General features: G+C 37.4%; 1 protein-coding gene and 1 non-coding gene across 3 annotated transcripts in view; one reads left to right on the forward strand and one right to left on the reverse strand.

Moving 5' to 3' along the window:
- Positions 1–19,913, forward strand: part of LOC145767325 (crystal protein-like) — a 245,208-nt gene that overhangs the window by 161,341 nt on the left and 63,954 nt on the right. The window contains exon 8 of one of the 2 annotated variants that reach the window (XM_082579124.1): positions 16,475–16,627. In XM_082579124.1, the coding sequence (XP_082435250.1) occupies positions 16,475–16,627 (153 nt within the window). The remainder of the gene's footprint in view (positions 1–16,474; positions 16,628–19,913) is intronic. The other variant, XM_082579125.1, reaches the window with a different exon arrangement.
- On the reverse strand, positions 2,447–2,549 carry LOC145767747 (U6 spliceosomal RNA). Its single transcript, XR_014288894.1, has one exon. It is a non-coding gene; the product is annotated as a U6 spliceosomal RNA (small nuclear RNA).

The raw sequence follows: 19,913 nt of genomic DNA on the forward strand, positions 1-19,913 counted from the left end.
AAATATTTGAGTTAACAACTAAAGTAGGTAGCCTAAACGTGTTATCATTTCATTTAGAATCTACACTTATATTTTTTTCGTGCAGCATTTCCGTTTATTAATTGATGTAGTAGCCTAATGGTAATGCCTAATGGTAATGGTAATGCCTCCGTGAAGAGGTATCTTAACACTAGAACGGCCGAGGTGTCGAAATCGACACTTTTAGAAATTTAGTTCACTATTTTGGGCCTTAATTGTCATCGCAACGTTTTCAAATTTCAGTAGCTTTCCAATTATGCTTACATTTTATAGTTCAGTATTATTTTTAAAAAATCTTTTTATGTTATCTATAATGTGCGGATATACCTCCAACGGCCGAGGTGTCGAAATTGACACCTCATACAAATTTAATAAGATTTGCATAGTATAAAAGACTTTCTGTGTGAAAAAAACTAATTCAATAGTTTTCACACTTATTTATAGCGTTTCTCATAGTAATTTTCCAACGCTTGGCTTGATGTGTGTCATCGCTCGGCTTGATTTTAGGTCATCCTACTAAGTTTACAAATACCTTCCACAAATCTATCAGCGATTTGCAACAGATAAGTTTATTCATATTCGAGGGCCACTGGAAGGACTTATTGCTAATTGCATCAACAATTACACTCCGGTTTGGAGCCTGCCAATCGATGAACAGCTATTTCCAATGAAAAACAGATGTCCTTTGATCGTGTCATGCCAAACAAACCAGACAAGTTTGACATGAAATTCTGGGTGTTAGCTGAGGTTCATTCCAAATACGTATGCAATACCGTACCGTACTTATCGTACCTCGGAGCTATTGAAAGAGAGCAACGAAATGGAAGACTTATCCCCGAGGATTTAGTAGGCCTAATCAGGATTACCACCAATTTACACAGACAAGGAGAGTACAACGTCACAACAGTTAACGGTTTTACTAGGGTGAATCTTGCTGGTTTGCTACAGGAAAGAAACATAACTATTGTTGGAACTGTTCGAGCTAACAGTAAAGGACTGACAAAGGAGATGACCAAGGGTGGAGGAGAAAGATTTTCCAGTAAATTCTTCTACAATTCAACGAACAGCTGCATGCTTGTAAACTATCAGTGAAAAAAAAAAGCTACAAATGTCCTTTCCACTATGCATGACAGCCCTAGTATTGATACAACAGAGAAAAAGAAACCCTCTGCGATCCATTTTTATAGCGAGAACAAAGTAGCAGTTGATGTGTTTGACCAAATGGCAAGAAAATACACCACACATGTAGCAAGCAGAAGGTGGCATCTTGCAGTTTGGACAAATATGCTGGATATTGCAACTTTGAACTTTTGGATTATTTTTAGAAAACGTTCCAGCAACAATATCAGCCGACGTGATTTTATCCTCCAGATTAAGAGCTTCAGAACTGCTCAATGCTCATGTGCTGAAACAAAAGCCGACACTGCAGAGAGAAGAGCAGGGACGACCATCTAGAAAACGCAGAGAATGTGATGGACATTATTGCAAAAACAATACAGTTACCATTTGCCGCCACTGTTGAAAAGTGGGAAGTGTGATAATGGTGACTGGAAAGTCACAGAGTGCAAAGGCTGCTCTGCGTAAAGTGTTTGTTGGTTTGTTTGATTTTTTTTTTCCTGAATAAGAAAACTTTGTGCTATTTTTATTATAATTATGTCTTCGCTCTGTTGAATTTTTAGATCATCGTATAGAGCAGGGGTCACCAACTGGCGGCCCGCGGGCCGCATGCGGCTCGCCACGCTGTATCGCTGCGGCCCGCAGAAGGTATCAGCGTACAAGTATAACCAAAAATACTTTTCATGAGGAGTTAAAGAGCACGAAGGCAAAAAATACTTTCCGGGAAGCATATTTTCGCTTTGCATACGATTCCAACGACCGACCAATCAGTTCTAGGTGGGGGTTGCTTAAAGTTATTCCAATGCGATGTCCAGCCACACTGTCCCAGAGGTTGATTAAAATGTCTGTTTTCGAATTTCGAAAATGTCTGTGAGCATAGGGTTGCTTATTTTAAGTTTGCAAATGTCATGTAAACACTCAATCAATCAATCATTTTATTTTTCGTCATTAACGCGTCCGGGACGAAAAAGATACTAACTACAAAAATCGATATAAACCTACCAGCACGTTAACGAACGGGAAAAGGTGGCAAAACCTTGAAAGGTTTAAAACGTGCCTGAATGAAAAATTATGTAGTAGGCTATATATCAGTAGTTAGCACGGCCACAAAACCCAAACTGGTGTGCGTTTCATCGTTATTGTGTTTCACGAGCAGTGTTCTCTTTATGCAAGTTTTTGTTGGCAAAATAGATCGGTGTGCCAACTCAATTTATAATAAATTGGCAAAATGTTATATATAAATTTAAAGACTTTTTCTGATTGTATTATGAAAATATTTAGCTTAGTTCTGCAAAATGTTTTTTTTTTTTTAAGAAATATGGAACGCTTCACGATTTTGCGTGTCATCCTTGCGCAGGGACCATGCTAATCTTCTCTGGATCGATCCAATTTTAGTATTGCAGAAGCATGTACTGCCGAAGCAAGTACTGCAAAATGTTGTCAATCAACAAATTCTTGCCGCGCTGATAAGCATCGCAAGTGACAGTTGTCTATAATAAAAGAAAGACGGTTTTATAGACTCTAACAAAAAGGATGAAAAACCAACTCATTGCTTTTTTAGAGGGAAGACTGTTCATGAATTACGATAGAATTACGATTTTTCGGTGATTTTCACAAGCGTTTGTTTCATGGTGCCTGGTTTCTTTCTCCTTGTTATTGGAGCCTATTTTTCGCTGATATGTTTGCCGGTCACTATTGTTGCCTATATTGCGATGTGTCAAACATTTCCTTGTTTACTGAAATTGTTAATTGCAAGATATCTTTTGTGAAGCGAAGTGACAACACCACTCTTGCTTGGCGATGAATATTCTAATGAAACCGCTCGCCTCGTTATAAGTACGCAAAACAAATGGCCTCGTTTATTAGGCATTGTTAAAAAAGTCAAAAATGTTGTCAAAGGAGCTTGGCCTGGCAGTAGCGTGGTTCGATTAGTTTTGTTGCTGCGGTATTCTAACATAAATATGAACAACATGTAACGCTGGATACTGGGTACGAAATGCCATAGAAATCCATGGAAATGCGTTTTTTTCTAGCATAGGCTAAGAGTCAACGTACCTAAAAATTTTATTAGTGCGGCCCGCCACAGCTCTCCTTAGTGCCAAAGTGGCCCGCATGCAAAAAAGGTTGGTGACCCCTGGTATAGAGTCAAGATACAGATACAGTCAAGCTTCAAACTGATCAAAACATGGTAGCCTACGTCATAATTTTCGTCTAAAACCAACAAATTAACAGCGCAAATAGGTGACAAAAGTAATAAGCGCTTCAGATAAGTTTATCACTGTAAAATAAAACGAACTCTTACTGCTAATTTTGCTTAAAAATAAAGTTTTTGTGAAAAGTGTCGATTTCGACACCAGCGGCCGTTGAAGGTATACTTTTTTTTCGGCCGTTCTAGTGTTAAATTGGACTACAGCGCAAGTGGTATCCCAAATAGGCCTACCATACTTTTTGATTAGACTAATACAATTTTATTAAATTATTAGCCTACTAACTGTTGTCTAAAATTTTAATAAACTTTTTAACATTATAAAACTCTAATTAAGTACAATTTGGGTAGAGAGGTAACTCTTTTAAACCATAAACAGACATAACTCAGCAACAACACTACATTTAACATTATAAAAACAAAAAACAAAAAGCGAACGTTTTCGGCTAGTCATATAGCCCTTTTCAAGCCTATAAGAAAATACATTATTAAAAGAAATGCTAAAGAATCATATAGTATCACAGCAAAAATATGGTCAAAGCTAAACATTTGAGAAACTGCCTCGCTCACACAAAATGATAACTGAAAATTACACAGCACAACGGGTCAAGTATTTCAGAGGTAAAATTAATTGATTGTTCAGACAAGGACTCAGGCAGATTACGCAAGAAAGACAGAATCACAAGAGATAGTGGCACAAAACAAAGTAAATGCGAGAAACACAAGACGTGATAATTCAATCAAAAAACTGCTAAAAGGTAAGAAGCTCCGCAAGCAAATAATTGCCTGTTGAGCCCTGGGTTTAAAGATTTGATGATCAATGCCTCGTGAATCTTGGTGTCGAATTCGGACAAACACTTACGAACAATTTTGAAAGACTGCAAAGACGGTTTATTGTTAGAGCACGATTGGCAGTTTCTAATATGGTCTTTAATTGCACTGTTTTTATTAAAATTAGCTAAATTCAAATGCTCTCCCACTCTCGTCACCAAATGTCGTGTGGTCATACCAACGTATGACGATCTCGCATCATGCGAGCAAGTGAACTTATACACGACGTTAGAACATAAGCGGAAAGGAGTTTTAGACTTCAACTGAAAATAATAACCAGAAGACCAGCCAAATCACCCGCTCATCAAAAAAGACATTTTTATCAAATTGATGCATTTAGCCACAGAGGGCATGTTTCTATACAAAGATAAATTGTACAAGCAAATTGACGGAGTGGCTATGGGTTCGCCTCTGGGTCCCACTCTTGCCAATTTCTTTCTAGCCCACCTTGAAAATGAGATTTTTTCTGAAAATACTTCCCAATTCTTTCCCAAGCTTTACTTACGTTATATTGACGACACTTTTGCCATATTTGATAACGATAATTCTTGTTCACAGTTTCTTGAAGTACTTAATACGCAACATCAAAACATAAATTTTACTGTAGAAAAAGCAACGGAGACTATACCTTTTTTGGATGTAGAAATCAAGATAAATGGTAATGGATTTGATACTTGGGTCTGGCGTAAACCTACAAACACTAATCTTTTCCTTAATTTCAGCGCTGTTTGCCTGTCTAATTACAAATCTGCTTTGATCAAGTGCCTTATCTCGCGAGCTCGCGACATTTGCTCGAACAATGACTGTTTCAACAATGAAATTAATAAATTACGCTCATACTTTGGTGCTAATCATTATCCGACTTGGTTTTTTAACAAGGTTCTTAGAGGATTTTTGAATTCGGTTTCCACTACGTCTCCAGTTGAGGAACCTGATTTCAAAAACTTTCTAACAATCCCGTTTGTTGGCAAGGAATCCAAACGTTTTGCCACAAGTTTGTCCAGATTTATTGCCTTGAAGTTTAACGTTAAGATTTTTCCCGTTTATAAAACATTTAAAGCTGGTTATTATTTTCAGTTGAAGTCTAAAACTCCTTTCCGCTTATGTTCTAACGTCGTGTATAAGTTCACTTGCTCGCATGATGCGAGATCGTCATACGTTGGTATGACCACACGACATTTGGTGACGAGAGTGGGAGAGCATTTGAATTTAGCTAATTTTAATAAAAACAGTGCAATTAAAGACCATATTAGAAACTGCCAATCGTGCTCTAACAATAAACCGTCTTTGCAGTCTTTCAAAATTGTTCGTAAGTGTTTGTCCGAATTCGACACCAAGATTCACGAGGCATTGATCATCAAATCTTTAAACCCAGGGCTCAACAGGCAATTATTTGCTTGCGGAGCTTCTTACCTTTTAGCAGTTTTTTGATTGAATTATCACGTCTTGTGTTTCTCGCATTTACTTTGTTTTGTGCCACTATCTCTTGTGATTCTGTCTTTCTTGCGTAATCTGCCTGAGTCCTTGTCTGAACAATCAATTAATTTTACCTCTGAAATACTTGACCCGTTGTGCTGTGTAATTTTCAGTTATCATTTTGTGTGAGCGAGGCAGTTTCTCAAATGTTTAGCTTTGACCATATTTTTGCTGTGATACTATATGATTCTTTAGCATTTCTTTTAATAATGTATTTTCTTATAGGCTTGAAAAGGGCTATATGACTAGCCGAAAACGTTCGCTTTTTGTTTTTATAATGTTAAATGTAGTGTTGTTGCTGAGTTATGTCTGTTTATGGTCTAATTAAGTAGGCTGCAAACAATTTATAGTAACGTAGCAACTGCATGGTTGAGTGGTGAAAACGTTTGCAACACGTTCGCAAAAGGACGTCGGCTCGACACCGCTCCAGAGTTTGCGGCTGTGTCTCGGCAAAGACACTTAATGGCATGCTAAAATAAGGATAGCAGCTGACTCGACAACTATAGGCTATATATCTCTTCGTTGCTTCTTATTGTATTGCATTTGTGATCGCAGTGAAGGCTACGTAAGCTTCTCTATATGTTGTTGCAATGGGAGCAAAAAACGTGATTAGGCTAGCCTATTACTGAACTTCATGTCAACTTTACTGGGTGGCTTATACGAAACTGGGTAGGCTAAACAAACAAACAATTGAAATCCTTCTGTGGTCGGAAAAAAAGATTAAAACGTAGCTTCGATTTCATTTCTAAAGTAATCACCAAACTTCTGCGGAAATCCAGTTTTTATTGGATGAGTTTGGGCAAATGCGAAGTGTCTGCCCTTGCGTCTTCGTCAATAGGTTGACCGGTTGGGCAATTGAGCCAAAAAGCGGCCGAAACAAGGTAGCCTATAAGCTTATAGTAACAACAAACAATAAATGTTTGCCAACAGCTGATTGTAGTAAGAATTGACAGCAAGACAGTTAGACACCGGTGTTTCGTGGTCTGCAGCTCGTGCGAGCTTTACATGTGTCATTTCTACGTTCTATAATGGCCTAAGCACAGAAACAAACGGAGGCCTCATAATTGTATCGGAGCCCCAACTGACGAAGTTAGGCTACGGCCTGGATTGAATGGCAGTCCAGCTTATTAGCCTACTTCAGTTGATTCATATTCAGTGCAAGTAGGCCATAAGTGATAGGCTGCATTGCTTTCACAAGTAAAGAAGCAAAAAAGGCTACAAACTGAAACCCACTTAGCCTACTTATTGTAGCAAATAACTAAATAAGACAGAAATTCTCACTTATTATTATAAAGACATAGTAGCTGAAGCAGAAAGAAATTTTAAGTCTATCAGAATTCCAAACCAACAGCGTTTTGCTTAGACATTAACACACTACCAGCAGTTCCTTCAAGCGCCATAGCCAGGGTTGCCATCGACATGGACGCAAAAATAAGGACAACCGTAAAATTAAGTTACCGGTAGCATTTAAAAAACGTTTTTTGATATAATTTGTATTTATACGATCAGTGTCATATCACATTCCATACATTTTGACAAAAACAATCTGCTCCAGCAACTCCTTGTTATTAGAAATTGCTTCCTGGCTCTCACGGCAGCTCAGGTATAGGTTTATCTCGACTTATAGCTGGGATTTGACTGTCATTTCACTAAGTTTGTTCCTTTCCTTGGTCCACTGCGTCAAAACAAGAGAGAATACTCTTTCCACAAACGCATTGCTGACCGGAAGGGAGAAAATGATGCTGGCCAGCACGTAGAGCAGCGGAAAAAAGTTGTTTCCAGTAAAGATCTTCATCCACTTGTCCTCAGGTTCATCCTTGCTGAACAAATCATCTGGAATCTTCTTGAGCAGAGCGTTAACAGCCGAGACCTCATCGAACAGCTCGTCTTTCATTGCCATTAGTGAATCAACTTGCTTCGCCAACACCTTGACTTCCTCGTACTCGATTGCTTGATCTTTCAGCAGGGTCCAGTTGATGTGTGTTGGATGCTACTCAAATCGATACTACTTGTTGATATATTTCAAAGTAATGGTGTAGGACTCCTGGAAGCTCTCTTTGAGAACCTTAGCATGCTCTTCATCGACTGTTCTTAGTAGTTCGTCTGTTGTTGCTCCGAAAAACCCTGAACACTGGCGTTGCAATATTTTGATCTTGAAAGATTCAATTATCTCTGCTCGTCCAGGAAACAATGCAGTTGACTTTTGCAGGAGTGACAGTGGTTTATTGAAGAGCAAGAGAGCGCTGTGGAGGAATGATACGATGATTAGTGACTCTTCTGATTTAAAGAAATCCTCCAATATTCTTGGTGGATGTTTCAGCGAAAGAAAATGCGCTTTGAGTGGTTCCCAGAGATCGATCATTCGCTTTAGTACAGCATCGTGTGGTCTATCGAGTCGGCGTGTGAGTTGGTAAAGTCGAGTAGTTGCTATCAAGCTCCTCACAGAAATGCTTGAACTTCTTCGTTCTACCAGTTTGGCTTGTGAAGTGGCTACCAGTCTTCATTATGATTGTTTCTATGTCAAGTGTGAGGCGCTCTGATCCCTTCTCTGCTGCATTATACAAAATATGAGCAGGGCAGCCGACTGGTCGTCGTCGTTCGTATGAAGCAGAAAAAAAAGTTTGTGGTCAGCAGAATGGAAGGACTTGGAGCCAACTCTTTGTCAGATCTTCAAGTGTGCGGAGGCCTGTTATTCCATTGGGAGGGGAATAGATGGGACACCCAAAGATGATGTGGTTGCCTGTTTGCTCCGTCGCACTGCACTGACACGCAGCAGAGTCTCTTATGCCCCAGCGTGTCAAGCAAGCATTGAAGCGGCCAACTCCCGTTCTTATTCGGTTCAGTGTCACCCACTCCCGTCTCTGAAGCTCAGAACCAAGTGGAAGTGAAGAGGCAGGATGGGATCAGATGCAATGTTTGCTCTTTGAGACGAGAGAAGAGGTTGTTTTTTCCACTATGCTATGATCCTCTAAAATTCACTGGTGCATTATCGACACAAAACAATGACAGCTGTTTCATGTCTAGGCCATTCTCTTAAATAGAGGAGAGAAGTTCGTGATCTGTGGTGAGGTCTCGCCTGCCATCGATCGCAGGTCAAGAAGACGCACTCGCACTCCAACTTTGGCGTTGGAGAATCTAATGACTAGAAGAAACTAATTAGACTAATTTTAGAATATTATGCAACACCGGATACCAGAGGAAAACGATCGAAGTTGCGTAATTGTTGAAAATAAGACAAAATAAGGACGCAAGTCGAAAATAAGGACATTTCTTAGAAATAAGGACATTTAAGTTTTCTAAGACCTGGCCCTTCAAACTAAGGACAAATCTTAGAAATAAGGACGGTATGACAACCCTGGCCATAGCTTATGCGCAGTTACATATTGTAGAGCCCATTAATTAAGTGGCTTATCATTGTATCACTTGGCTTGTTTTTCATATAAAAGTAACTTGAATAAAATTTAACAGTCAGATCCTTGTTTTTTAACGTTGATTCCATGTTTTACGAAGATTCTACTAACTACTCAACAAGTTATCAAGTATTCACAAACAATTCGGTGCTTGCCAATGAAACATGCCAGCGTGATTGTTTTCAACGTCACGCTTCATTGCACAGAGCTGCGGGAAAGGTCTATTACGTTTGTTTTTTTATTTGTGACCAACATCGGAAAAACTAACACACACTAAACATAGCAGAGGTACAGAAAAGGGAATAAACGATAAATGTCAAACAACTTATTTGTATTTAGATGCAACACCAAGTGAAATTACAATTAATTGACATTTAAGCTAATAGATGACTAACATAATGGATAAAGCTTACCAACTGTTTTTTATGTCTTTTAAAAACGTTTCCACATGTTCATCAGAAGCGAAACGTCACCAGGAGGCTCGCTCAGACGGTAGCCACTTTAACAAGTCGAAATTCTGCCACTGCGAATGACTACAATGCAACCGCCAACCAATCAGAACATGTTATAAGAGGCTACCGTCCAATTGTGACCCTTCTAGCACTCATCCAGAGAGTTAATGCTTGTTTTGAACTTTATTTGGTAACTACAGAAGAAAAAGAGCAATAGCAGTGGTGGGAATCGAACCCGCGTCAATGAAATGACTACTTTCTAGCCCCAACCCTAACCCCTAAGCCAACCAGCTGACAAAAAATCCATCACTTAATTTGCTTTCTATCATCTTCTTTTCGCCATTTTTACGTCACTTAAACCGTAGCTTATGCTTGGTTGGCGGTTTCATTCTAATCAATTTCAGTGGCAGAATTTCGACTTGTTAAAGTGGCTACCTCCTCAGACACTGCTGATGAGCATCCAGTGATGTTTCCATCGATTTAACCAACATCAAACATGTGTGTGTTGGCTTGCTGCATTTTCCACATCTCAATGCCAGCCAATGCTTTCATTTCTGGCCAAATTCTAGCAAAGCGTGAAATCGATTCCATTGCGCTTACAAGCGATAAGCTCATAATTGCTGCGTGCATCAATATGCGTAATTTTTCCCGAGCTGATGACTAAAGCCTAAAGCAGTTCAATTAGAAAATCACTTATTTTTAAAGTATATTGATTCAACTTTTCAAGACGTGGAACTAGCATAAACCAGAAAAGATTTTGTGTTTGGGGGACAATAGAAAATGTGATTCCTTTTTTAGAGCACCGAAAAATACACACAAAGCCCAAGCATTTCTTGTGCTAAAATATACCAGCCAGCCAGTGAGCAGGGAGTTGTTTTTGAAAAAGAATGTTCTACTTCGTTTCGTATTAGCGACTCGAGAAAATGTTTATCTACAATCAACATCTTACATACAAATGATTGATAAGTGATAACTAGAGCCATTTTTATATGACCTTAAAAAATCAATAATATGACTTTATTTTTTGGAAAATATGACTTTATATGACTTTATGTGAAAATCGTTTATTTTTACATGCGAACAACGTCACTCACGGAACTAAAGAGTAAAACATACGCAACATAACAGTAATACACATCCATTTTTATTTTAAACCACTGTTGTAGTACAGTTTCATCTAGTGTGGAATGTTAGAGTCTTTGAAGTTACGATTTGGACGTAAAAATGACTTTAGTAAGTTTTACAATCGCTTTGACTTTCGCTGCATTTGATTCTTTCACTTTTGGCATGCTGAACCAGATATTCTCTCTATGTCTAAGTCTCTATATATATTTAACTGTTATATTCTTCAGTTTGCTACTAGTTGTACTGTATTTGTAGCCTACATAAATAATGCACAGAAGTAGAACAGATTGTGTTGCAACACAATGCAATGTGTGACCTCATAAAATATAGGTCTGTGACTGTAAGGGTTATGTAGGCCAATCCTACAGTTTGCCTTCGTTCAATCAGAAATTGCCTTACTTTCTTAGTGCTTAATTGCTTCACCGCTTAAATTGGTACTTTTTATTTAAAGTGTACAACGGTATGACTTTATAACTCAAAAATATGACTATATAACTTAAAAAGCTGATTTATGACCTAACCAGGAAAATATGACTTTATATGACTTCATAACTTTCTTAATATACCTCATAGGGATGCGGTTTTTGCGTTAAAATGGATTTCACGACTTACTGATGCATAGAAAAAAATATGACTTTAATGACTTTAAATGGCCCTAGTGATAACAGTAGCTCGATCCAACAAATATCCATTGGTGTATGCAATACGTTACTGTACGGAAAACATGCAAAACCAATACAAATAAAAATTTTATGGCATGACAAAAATTGCCGTAAATGTATCTGATTAAAATTGAAGACTTCATGTAGTTATAAACGCTTCCACAAGGGTGTTCTTAATTCATGTATTGGTAGATCTGTTACGCGATTGTTAACGGTGATAAAAGTTTTTTGTGCTGTCGATGCAAAAAGCTTTGAATCATGGTATTTTATTCGAAATTACATTCTCATATCAGCAGTGTTTGCAAAACATAAAGTTTAGTTGTCTTTCAAACAGGGAAATGTTTTGTTGGTAGTAGACAGATACAAAAATCGATGATCATTTACTTTTGGTTATTGTTGCATCACATTTTTACCACTGAAATAGCTACGAATGGCTTTTTGATATAAAATTAGGTTATACAGGCTACTTTTTATGAGCCTTTATTTTATGCTCCTTTGTTACATTTTTATGATCTTATGACATTGATTTTTTTGACAGAGTTGAGTTATTATTGAAAAATAGACATTATCTTTATGATGCAAACACAATGTGATAGAGTTTTTCTTACTCCACATGTCAGATTGCCAGTATTGCCACTGAGATTTAACTACGCCTTTTGTGTAAACTGTAAAGGTTGAAATCGCGTTGAAAAAATGGTTTAAAATTATTACGTGACGTTGAAGTAAGTCGTTGTTTTCTACACAATTAACATCATGACAACAGATATACAACAAAGTAGGCTAATTGGGATTAATTATTGTTGTTCAACTCAATTACTTTTTTGCCTATCAATTGACTTCGGTTACAACAAAATAACTTCTTTACCAAGTAGCTAACAAAACGTGATTTTCAATTTTATGCAAAAAAGGAGACTACTAGGGACACACACAGATTATACCATACACAGATGATAGACAACAAGGTCATTGAGTTACAGTACCGTCATTCATACCCGATTGTTTTGTTTTGCTTCTGTCTATGTTGTAACAAATTTACTTTACAAAATAACCAATAAACCGTATTAGCTTTAATTTATTATATAGCCGAATTGATTACATTCTAAAAAAAACTCACACAACTCGTAAGTTTATTAGGATTATACAGTAAAATCAGCCCATTGCAGTACCCAGACACCAAAATCTGTCATTTTAAATTGATACAACGTCTGCAGACGTTAAATCGATGCGTTGTAACGATCCGTTTTTTAGACAATATGAGGCCATAAAAAAGTTTCTCAATCCTGTTCGCATCAAAGATTTGGGAAATATGAAAAAGTGTTCTCCCAACCTAGTAGGCTATAAACTACTTTTTATGGTTGCTCTGTGTCATTTTTTATCATAAACTTTGAAACTCATTGCAATCAATTCTATTGTTGAAACTATAAGTTAATTTCTCTGTCCTTGTTTAGAAACTATTTCTGGTAAGAAAACTCTGTCATCTTTATATTGATTCAACGTCTGAAGGCGTTTGTTGTCTGGGGTAGTCGCTGCTTGTTTGTACTCATTGTTTTACCATCTCATTCACGCAATACTTTGTGTTTTACACAATAATAGATTCTGTCTAATTATATATATTTTGTTTACTGTGTTGTATCATTGTTACTTACGACGACGGCGTAACTAAACTGTCGGATAAAAATTTTCAATAAAAGAGGTACTCAAACCCAACGTTGTTCAAAGTTGTATTTTGTTGAGTAACGTGCATAATTATTTATAAACGTGCTCCACTGCAAATAAATTGGCTTATGGTTCTTTGTAGACGCTGTCGCAAAATTCAATAATTTGAAAATCAGCAAATTTCATATTAGAAGTTTCATATGGTTTCATTGTAAGCAATTCCTCTTACATCAAAATTTCTACATGCGAACGTAAGCCAAAACCACAAAAACAAAAAAGCAAATATTTTTAGACATGATTGCTACGGGATGTTTGGTTCTATAAAAACTAGAAGTTATGAATTTCGGAAAGCATTTGCTTATGAAAAACTGAAGCAATTTTTGTTTCAATTTGGTATTGGAAACGATATGAAACCATTGATATGAGGCCGATATAATCATTCATTTTTGCATTGCAACACTATCATTATTTACTAAAAAAATTAGTTATTGTTTATATTGTAACATAATGTACACCATGCTTGATTTGCCAACCAGAAAAGTGTCCTTGGGTTTCTAGCAAAAAAGATTTCAGAAGTAAAGCAGGATGTAAGATTCGCATGCAAAGCTATGCCATTGTAAGGTACTGACACACACACTCCACATTGCGTTGGAGCTCGCTCATTGTTTTGCAGCGCTTTGTATGAAATCAGATTAGCACGGTAATTAAAAGTCGGCAAGATAAAGCAAATAATCGTTTTGGCAACCTTTGCAAAAATATGATATATTAAGTTAAATGTACGAAATGTCATAATACTGACTTGACGCTACTGACATTTCACAACACAGCTCTCAACCATTCTTGTCGCCATATGACTGGGTGTCTGAATCCCACAGACACAAACATACTTTACCTGCTTGCGAATATTGCACCACCACACATTAGAAGAGATGCTAACAGTCAAGTTAAAAGGGTAAAGCAAACATGAGATAAAAATGTATTTTCTGTAAAAAAACTGCAGCACAGATCAGTTAGCTTCCTAACACACCTTCAGTCACTAACCTTAACGAAAGAAGAAACAAAGCTTAAGCAATGAAACAAACAATACCAAAACAACCCATCTTAAACTGAGGTGAAGGTTAATCACTATCAAATTCTCTCTCCATAGGGAGCAAACGCCCAATGGAAAAAGTGGAAATCATTGAATCAACTCCAAACCGGTGCAGGCCAAATTATATCTGCAATGACAAAATGAGGCTACAACATTGGCCCAGTTACATGTAGTGGAGACTGGGGTAAAGTGTGCAATGGGGTAAGATGAGCAACCCCTGTTTTTGAAATAACGAGTCGGCGGAATTTTTTTATTTTTTATTCTGAATATATCACTCATAACGCCACTTCATTCAATGTATTTGTTATGTCCACTGAGAATTGCAGTTTACAATGGCACGCAATTATATTGTTTATGTAGAAAATTCGAAATTTTTATTTTTTTTGTCAAAAACTGAATAACTTTATTGTTACACTATGTAAATCAAATCTGTTTTTTTGTATTGCTAAGTATAAAGTGTCAGGATATTCAATAAAACGTTCAGGTTGGTTAGTCTTGTAGTTTTTTAAATATTTATAATTTTGTCACGAAAATCAGAATGGGGTAAAGTGTGCAATGCTAGTTGAAGTATCTCGGAGCAGTTGCTCAACTTACCCCAAAAGAAATAGCCTTAGCTTATTTAATGTTTGAACTGTTAAATTTGTGTCCTTTTAGGTTCGTATTGGATAAAAAAACAGTGTTGTGTTGTAAAGCATAATACCTCGCAATTATACAAACAAACTGACCGGGGAATGCTTCAACTTAATCGAATTGCTCAACTTACCCCAGGTCATTGCTCAATTTACCTCATACAATTTATGCCGAGGTAAGTTGAGCAACACGCGAATAAGTATCAATATAAAAAAATATAAAAATCGCAAGGTTATAAAACTCAATCTAAAATGTAGCTGATTCACTAGTGCTTTAAGTTCACCCTATTAAAATTTTCCAAAACAAACCGTTCTTTTGTAAAAGCGACTTAAGCAAAAAGGTGCTCATCTTACCCCACCCTCCCCTATCTGTGACACAGAGCTCCAATCAGTGGACCATCTTCATGTATGCCAGCTTATCATCCAGTGGAGTAAGTGGGACATTTTAGTATAGCCTACAACTTCCTCGCAAAAGAATGTGTAAATCTGTGGTGTATCAACCAAATTTAGAAGACTCGATAGAAAAAGAGCAAGAATTCTATATTTATCAGTATGTGTTTGTAAAGCATCTAATAAAGATTGCAAATCACTTTGTAAAGTTGCGAGCAGAATTGTGTCATCAGCATTGCTTGATATTTTGGTGAAACTAATTGCAAATAGTGATGTCTGGGATTTGAAAACCGGGATCCCGGTTTTGGGAATTCCCGGGATTTAGTGCTTTTTTCCCATTTCTCGGTTTTCTCAGATAAAAATCTCCGTTCTTTTAAAGCAAACAGCCAAGATAAGAACAATCGAATCCACCTGGTTCACAGCGATTAAAGAGGTGAAAATCAAACGATCAGAGCCTTTCTAAAACTAAGGTTTCAAGCACATATTAATATGCAATCCACACAATCACGAATACAGTCCGACACAGTATTTATGATAGACGTCGGCTCCAGGCCATAATAAAACAAAAGATAAGATTACTGGAAGCTACTGAATAGATTAAGCAAATTTGAACATATTTTTGGTGCTTTATTGAGTATCTCACCAACTTCAGTGGAAGCAGTGGTCTACGAGCATTTTCTGTAGCACGATTATTTGCCACGAAACTGCGATCACGGTTAAGTGACAAACCGACATAAAATCGAAATTACATGAAATTCCGACATGAAAGCGAAACTTCTAAGCAGGTAGCTAACTCAGAATACTGCCCTTCAATTTTTTTTTCCGGTTTCCCGGGATTGGGTTCAATTTTTCTCGGTTTTTCAGAATTCTATTTAAATCAGGAAATCGGAAACCTAAAGAAGTTTCCGAGGCCAAGAAAGGAACCGTAGTGATGTCGCAAACAAGTTTGTTTGCGATCGGCAATAAAAAGTCATGTCACACTGCACTGCAACCGCTTAATGTTAGCTAATGTTAACCAGTTAATGCCAAAATTCACACTACACGCAACAACCATAGGCTACAAATTCAGCGACAAGTTTATATGTTGACTTTATTGGTCTGATTTTCCAAGGCCTCATATAACATGCATAAACACCAAGAATGCAGTGCTATAAACACAGGATAACAACATGAAAATCGAGGCTAATTTTAAATCATACAGTTCTATTTATTATCAACTTACTGTAGTTTGCAGTAACTTAGCCTCTATCATATAAAAACCAGACAAATTCCTGGTGAAATCTGGCAGCTCTAAATGAAAAGGTAGCTAAAAGAACCAACATTTGCACTAACCGAAAAATAATAAATTAGTAGAGTGGGAGAGGTTAACACTTTTTGTATTTAAGTTTTCACGTTGCTAAATTTTATATTCAGTGTCAATCATTGACAGAAGGCTGCGACAATCGAGACCTGCTCAACAGTCTTGCCACGGAATATCTTTTCCAGTGTCCCCAGAGGAAAGCTCTCCTCCGGTCTAGCGACATCCAGCGCTGGTGGTACATATTCAACGAAACCTGGTCGTTTTACGTAAGTCAGTAAACTGTTAGTTTTGGCCCAGGAAGACAAAGTTTGGTTGGTTACTTGAATTTTCTGTCATCAGACCGAGAAAGCTTTCTTGAAACGTTGAAAATTTCACAAAAGTAGTGTTACAAAAGTATTTCACTGTGGACAGATGATTGATATCAGCTTGATAGAATTGAATTGCATAATTCAAAACAATACATATACGGTAACTAACACAATAATAACATATTAAATTCGAACGTTTTCGACAAGATTTTCTGCCCTCGTCAGGAAATAACTTAATTCATCTAAACCAGGGGTCACCAACCTATTTTTGCATGTGGGCCACTTTGGCACTAAGGAGAGCTGTGGCGGGCAGCAAAATATTAGGTAGGTTGACTCTTATGCTAGAAAAGAACGCATTTCGTACCAAGTATCTAGCGTTACATTTGTTCATATTTATGTTAGAATACCGCAGCAACAACATTAATCGAACAACGCTACTGACAGGCCAAGCTCTTCTTACAACACTTTTGACTTTTTTAACAATGCTTAATAATTTAATAAACGAGGCCACTTGTTTTGCACACTTATAGCGAGGCGAGCGGTTTCATCATAATATTCATCTCCAAGCAAGAGTGGTGTTGTCACTTCACTCCACAAAAGATGTTTTGCAATTAACAGTTTCAATAAACAAGGAAATGTTTGACACATCGCAATACAGGCAACAATAGTGATCTGCAAACATATCAGCAAAAATAGGCTCCAATAACAGAGAAAAAGAAACCAGGCACCATGAAACAAACGCTTGTGGAAATCAACGTAAAAACGTTTCTATCGTAACTCATGAACAGTGTCCCCTCTAAAAAAGCAATGAGTTGGTTTTTCATCCTTTTTGTGAGAGTCTATAAAACCGTCTTTCTTTGATTATTAGACAACTGTCACTTGCGATGCTTATCAGCATGGCAAGAATTGTTAATTAGCCCATTAAAAGCCGCTACAAGTTCTCATTGCTCATTTTAGGAAATATTTCAGCCACAAAGTTGTATTGTCATAACTTTTTAATTAATTTAAAAAAAATTCGATGATTTTTGCTTTTTTGATACATTTTTTTGTTTGCCTTTTAAAAGGACACTGGCCACATGGTCAAATATAAATCTTGCGATACCTTAACATAAGCAGGTGTTTGTTTCGGTAGAAATTTGTCAGATGTTTCTTGAAGGGCGTTTCAAAGTTATTGTATAAACATATTATATTCACGGTAACCATCGGCGCAGCTAGTGGGAGGGTGCCCCCCCCAGTAGGCAGTCTCCCCCTTGGTCGGAAGCTTGTGGCCGCAGAATATTTTTAAACGTAAACAAAAAACCATAGTAAAAATATTTTTTGAAATGGATTTGGCTCGAATTCTATTTGCTTGTTCCTACTTCACACGTTCAGGGGTGCAAAATCATGGTCCGCCGCTGGCTGCACAAACCATAGCTATACGCCACTGACAGTCGTCGGCTCCAGCTCGTGACCGAGCATTGGTTTCGTCATCAAATCGAATTTGGCTTTGGATGGTCATGTCATATATGGCTTTGGAGGCCAGTTTATGATAGAAAAGACGTGAGCAAAAGTCACATTGTATGGAGGGAGGGACGTGGTAGTTTTAGCTTTTCTAGTGTTCGTTTTTCTTGGGCTTTTTGTATCCTTTTTTTTCGAAAATTTACGTGCCTTCCTTAGATCTTTTTTTCCAGAGTAATCTGTCACTAGCAAGTTTTTCCCATGAGTCCAGATCAATGTTTGCATGGTTGAGGGAGACTTTGTTTCAGCTGATCTTTGTATCTCATTTTTGGTCTTCTGGGAGGGGCTTTTTCCTGCCTCTAGTTGTCCCTCTTCGTTGTCCCTTCTCATGACATGTCCTGTCCAGCGAAGGCAGTGTTGCAATATGGTGGCTTCTGAACTGGGCAACCTAGCGTGATTAAGGATTGCATCTTTGGTGAGACAATCTTCCCAACGAGTGCCTAGCATTTGAACCAGTTTCCTCTGCTGAAAATTTTCAAGACGTTTGATGCCACAGCGGTATAATGTCCTGGTTTCACGAGCATAGAGAAGGGTGGATAGAACGACTGCCCGGAGGACCATAATTTTTGTGCGGATAGATATAGCATGGCTGTTGAAAACACAATGGTTAAGTCTTCCATAGGCACAATGCGCTGCTTTTACACGATGTTCAATATTCTTTGACAGTGTTACAAACAGCCAAAAAAATGTAGCCGTGTGGCCGGTGTTCTTTTAAAAGGCAACAATAAATATAAAGCAAAATAAACAAATAGAAGAAGCAAAACCTTACACAAATTAGAGTGTAGTAGGAAGCACAATATTATAGAGTGTCAAACTATGAAGAGACATAATTCACATCTATTACTAATAGGCAATAAAACATGCATGTTCCTCCTAACTTCACTTCTTCTGGCTTTTCTCATTTTTCAACAATTTTCAAACTTTCACAAGATTCAGAAAAAGTACGTTGTTCGCAAATATTTATCAACACCTTCGAAAACAGACCCTAAACAACTACTAGCAAGTCCAAAATGATTCAATCAAAATAAGATGATGCAATACTGATGCATTCAAAACGATGTCCTTTTAAAAGGACACCGGCCGTAAATGGATTAGCAACATTTTGCAGTACTATGCTAAATATTTTCATAATACAACCAGAAAAATTCTTGAAATTTATATATAATATTTTGCCAATTTATTATAAATGGAGTTGGCATACCGACCTATTTTGCCAACAAAAACTTGCATATAAACGGAACACTGCTCGTGAAACACAATAACGGTGAAACGCACACTAGTGTTTACATGACATTTGCAAACTTAAAATAAGCAACCCTATGCTCACAGACAAGTTCGAAATTCGAAAACAGACGTTTTAATCAACCACTGGAACAGTGTGGCTGGACATCGCATTAGAATAACTTCAAGCGACCTCCACCTAGAACTACAATCTGATTGGTCCGTCGGTGGAATCGTATGCAAAGCAAAAGTATGCTTCCCGGAAAGTATTTTTTGCCTTGATGCTCTTTAACTCCTCAAGAAAGTATTTTTGGTTATACTTGTACGCTGATACCTTCCGCGGGCTGCACATAACAGCGTGAGGGGCCGCCAGTTGGTGATCTAAACTAAGATTTTTTAACCTGGAGGTCGCTAGCCGCTTTTCGATGGGTTGTGAGACGCCTGAAAATCCAGTGTATCACTTTCAATTTTTTTTTTGCAAGAATAGATTAAAAAATGTGTTTTTTCGCAATCTATTATTCTTCGA

Source organism: Aplidium turbinatum, chromosome 3, assembly GCF_918807975.1.
Source record: "Aplidium turbinatum chromosome 3, kaAplTurb1.1, whole genome shotgun sequence".
NCBI lineage: Eukaryota > Metazoa > Chordata > Ascidiacea > Aplousobranchia > Polyclinidae > Aplidium > Aplidium turbinatum.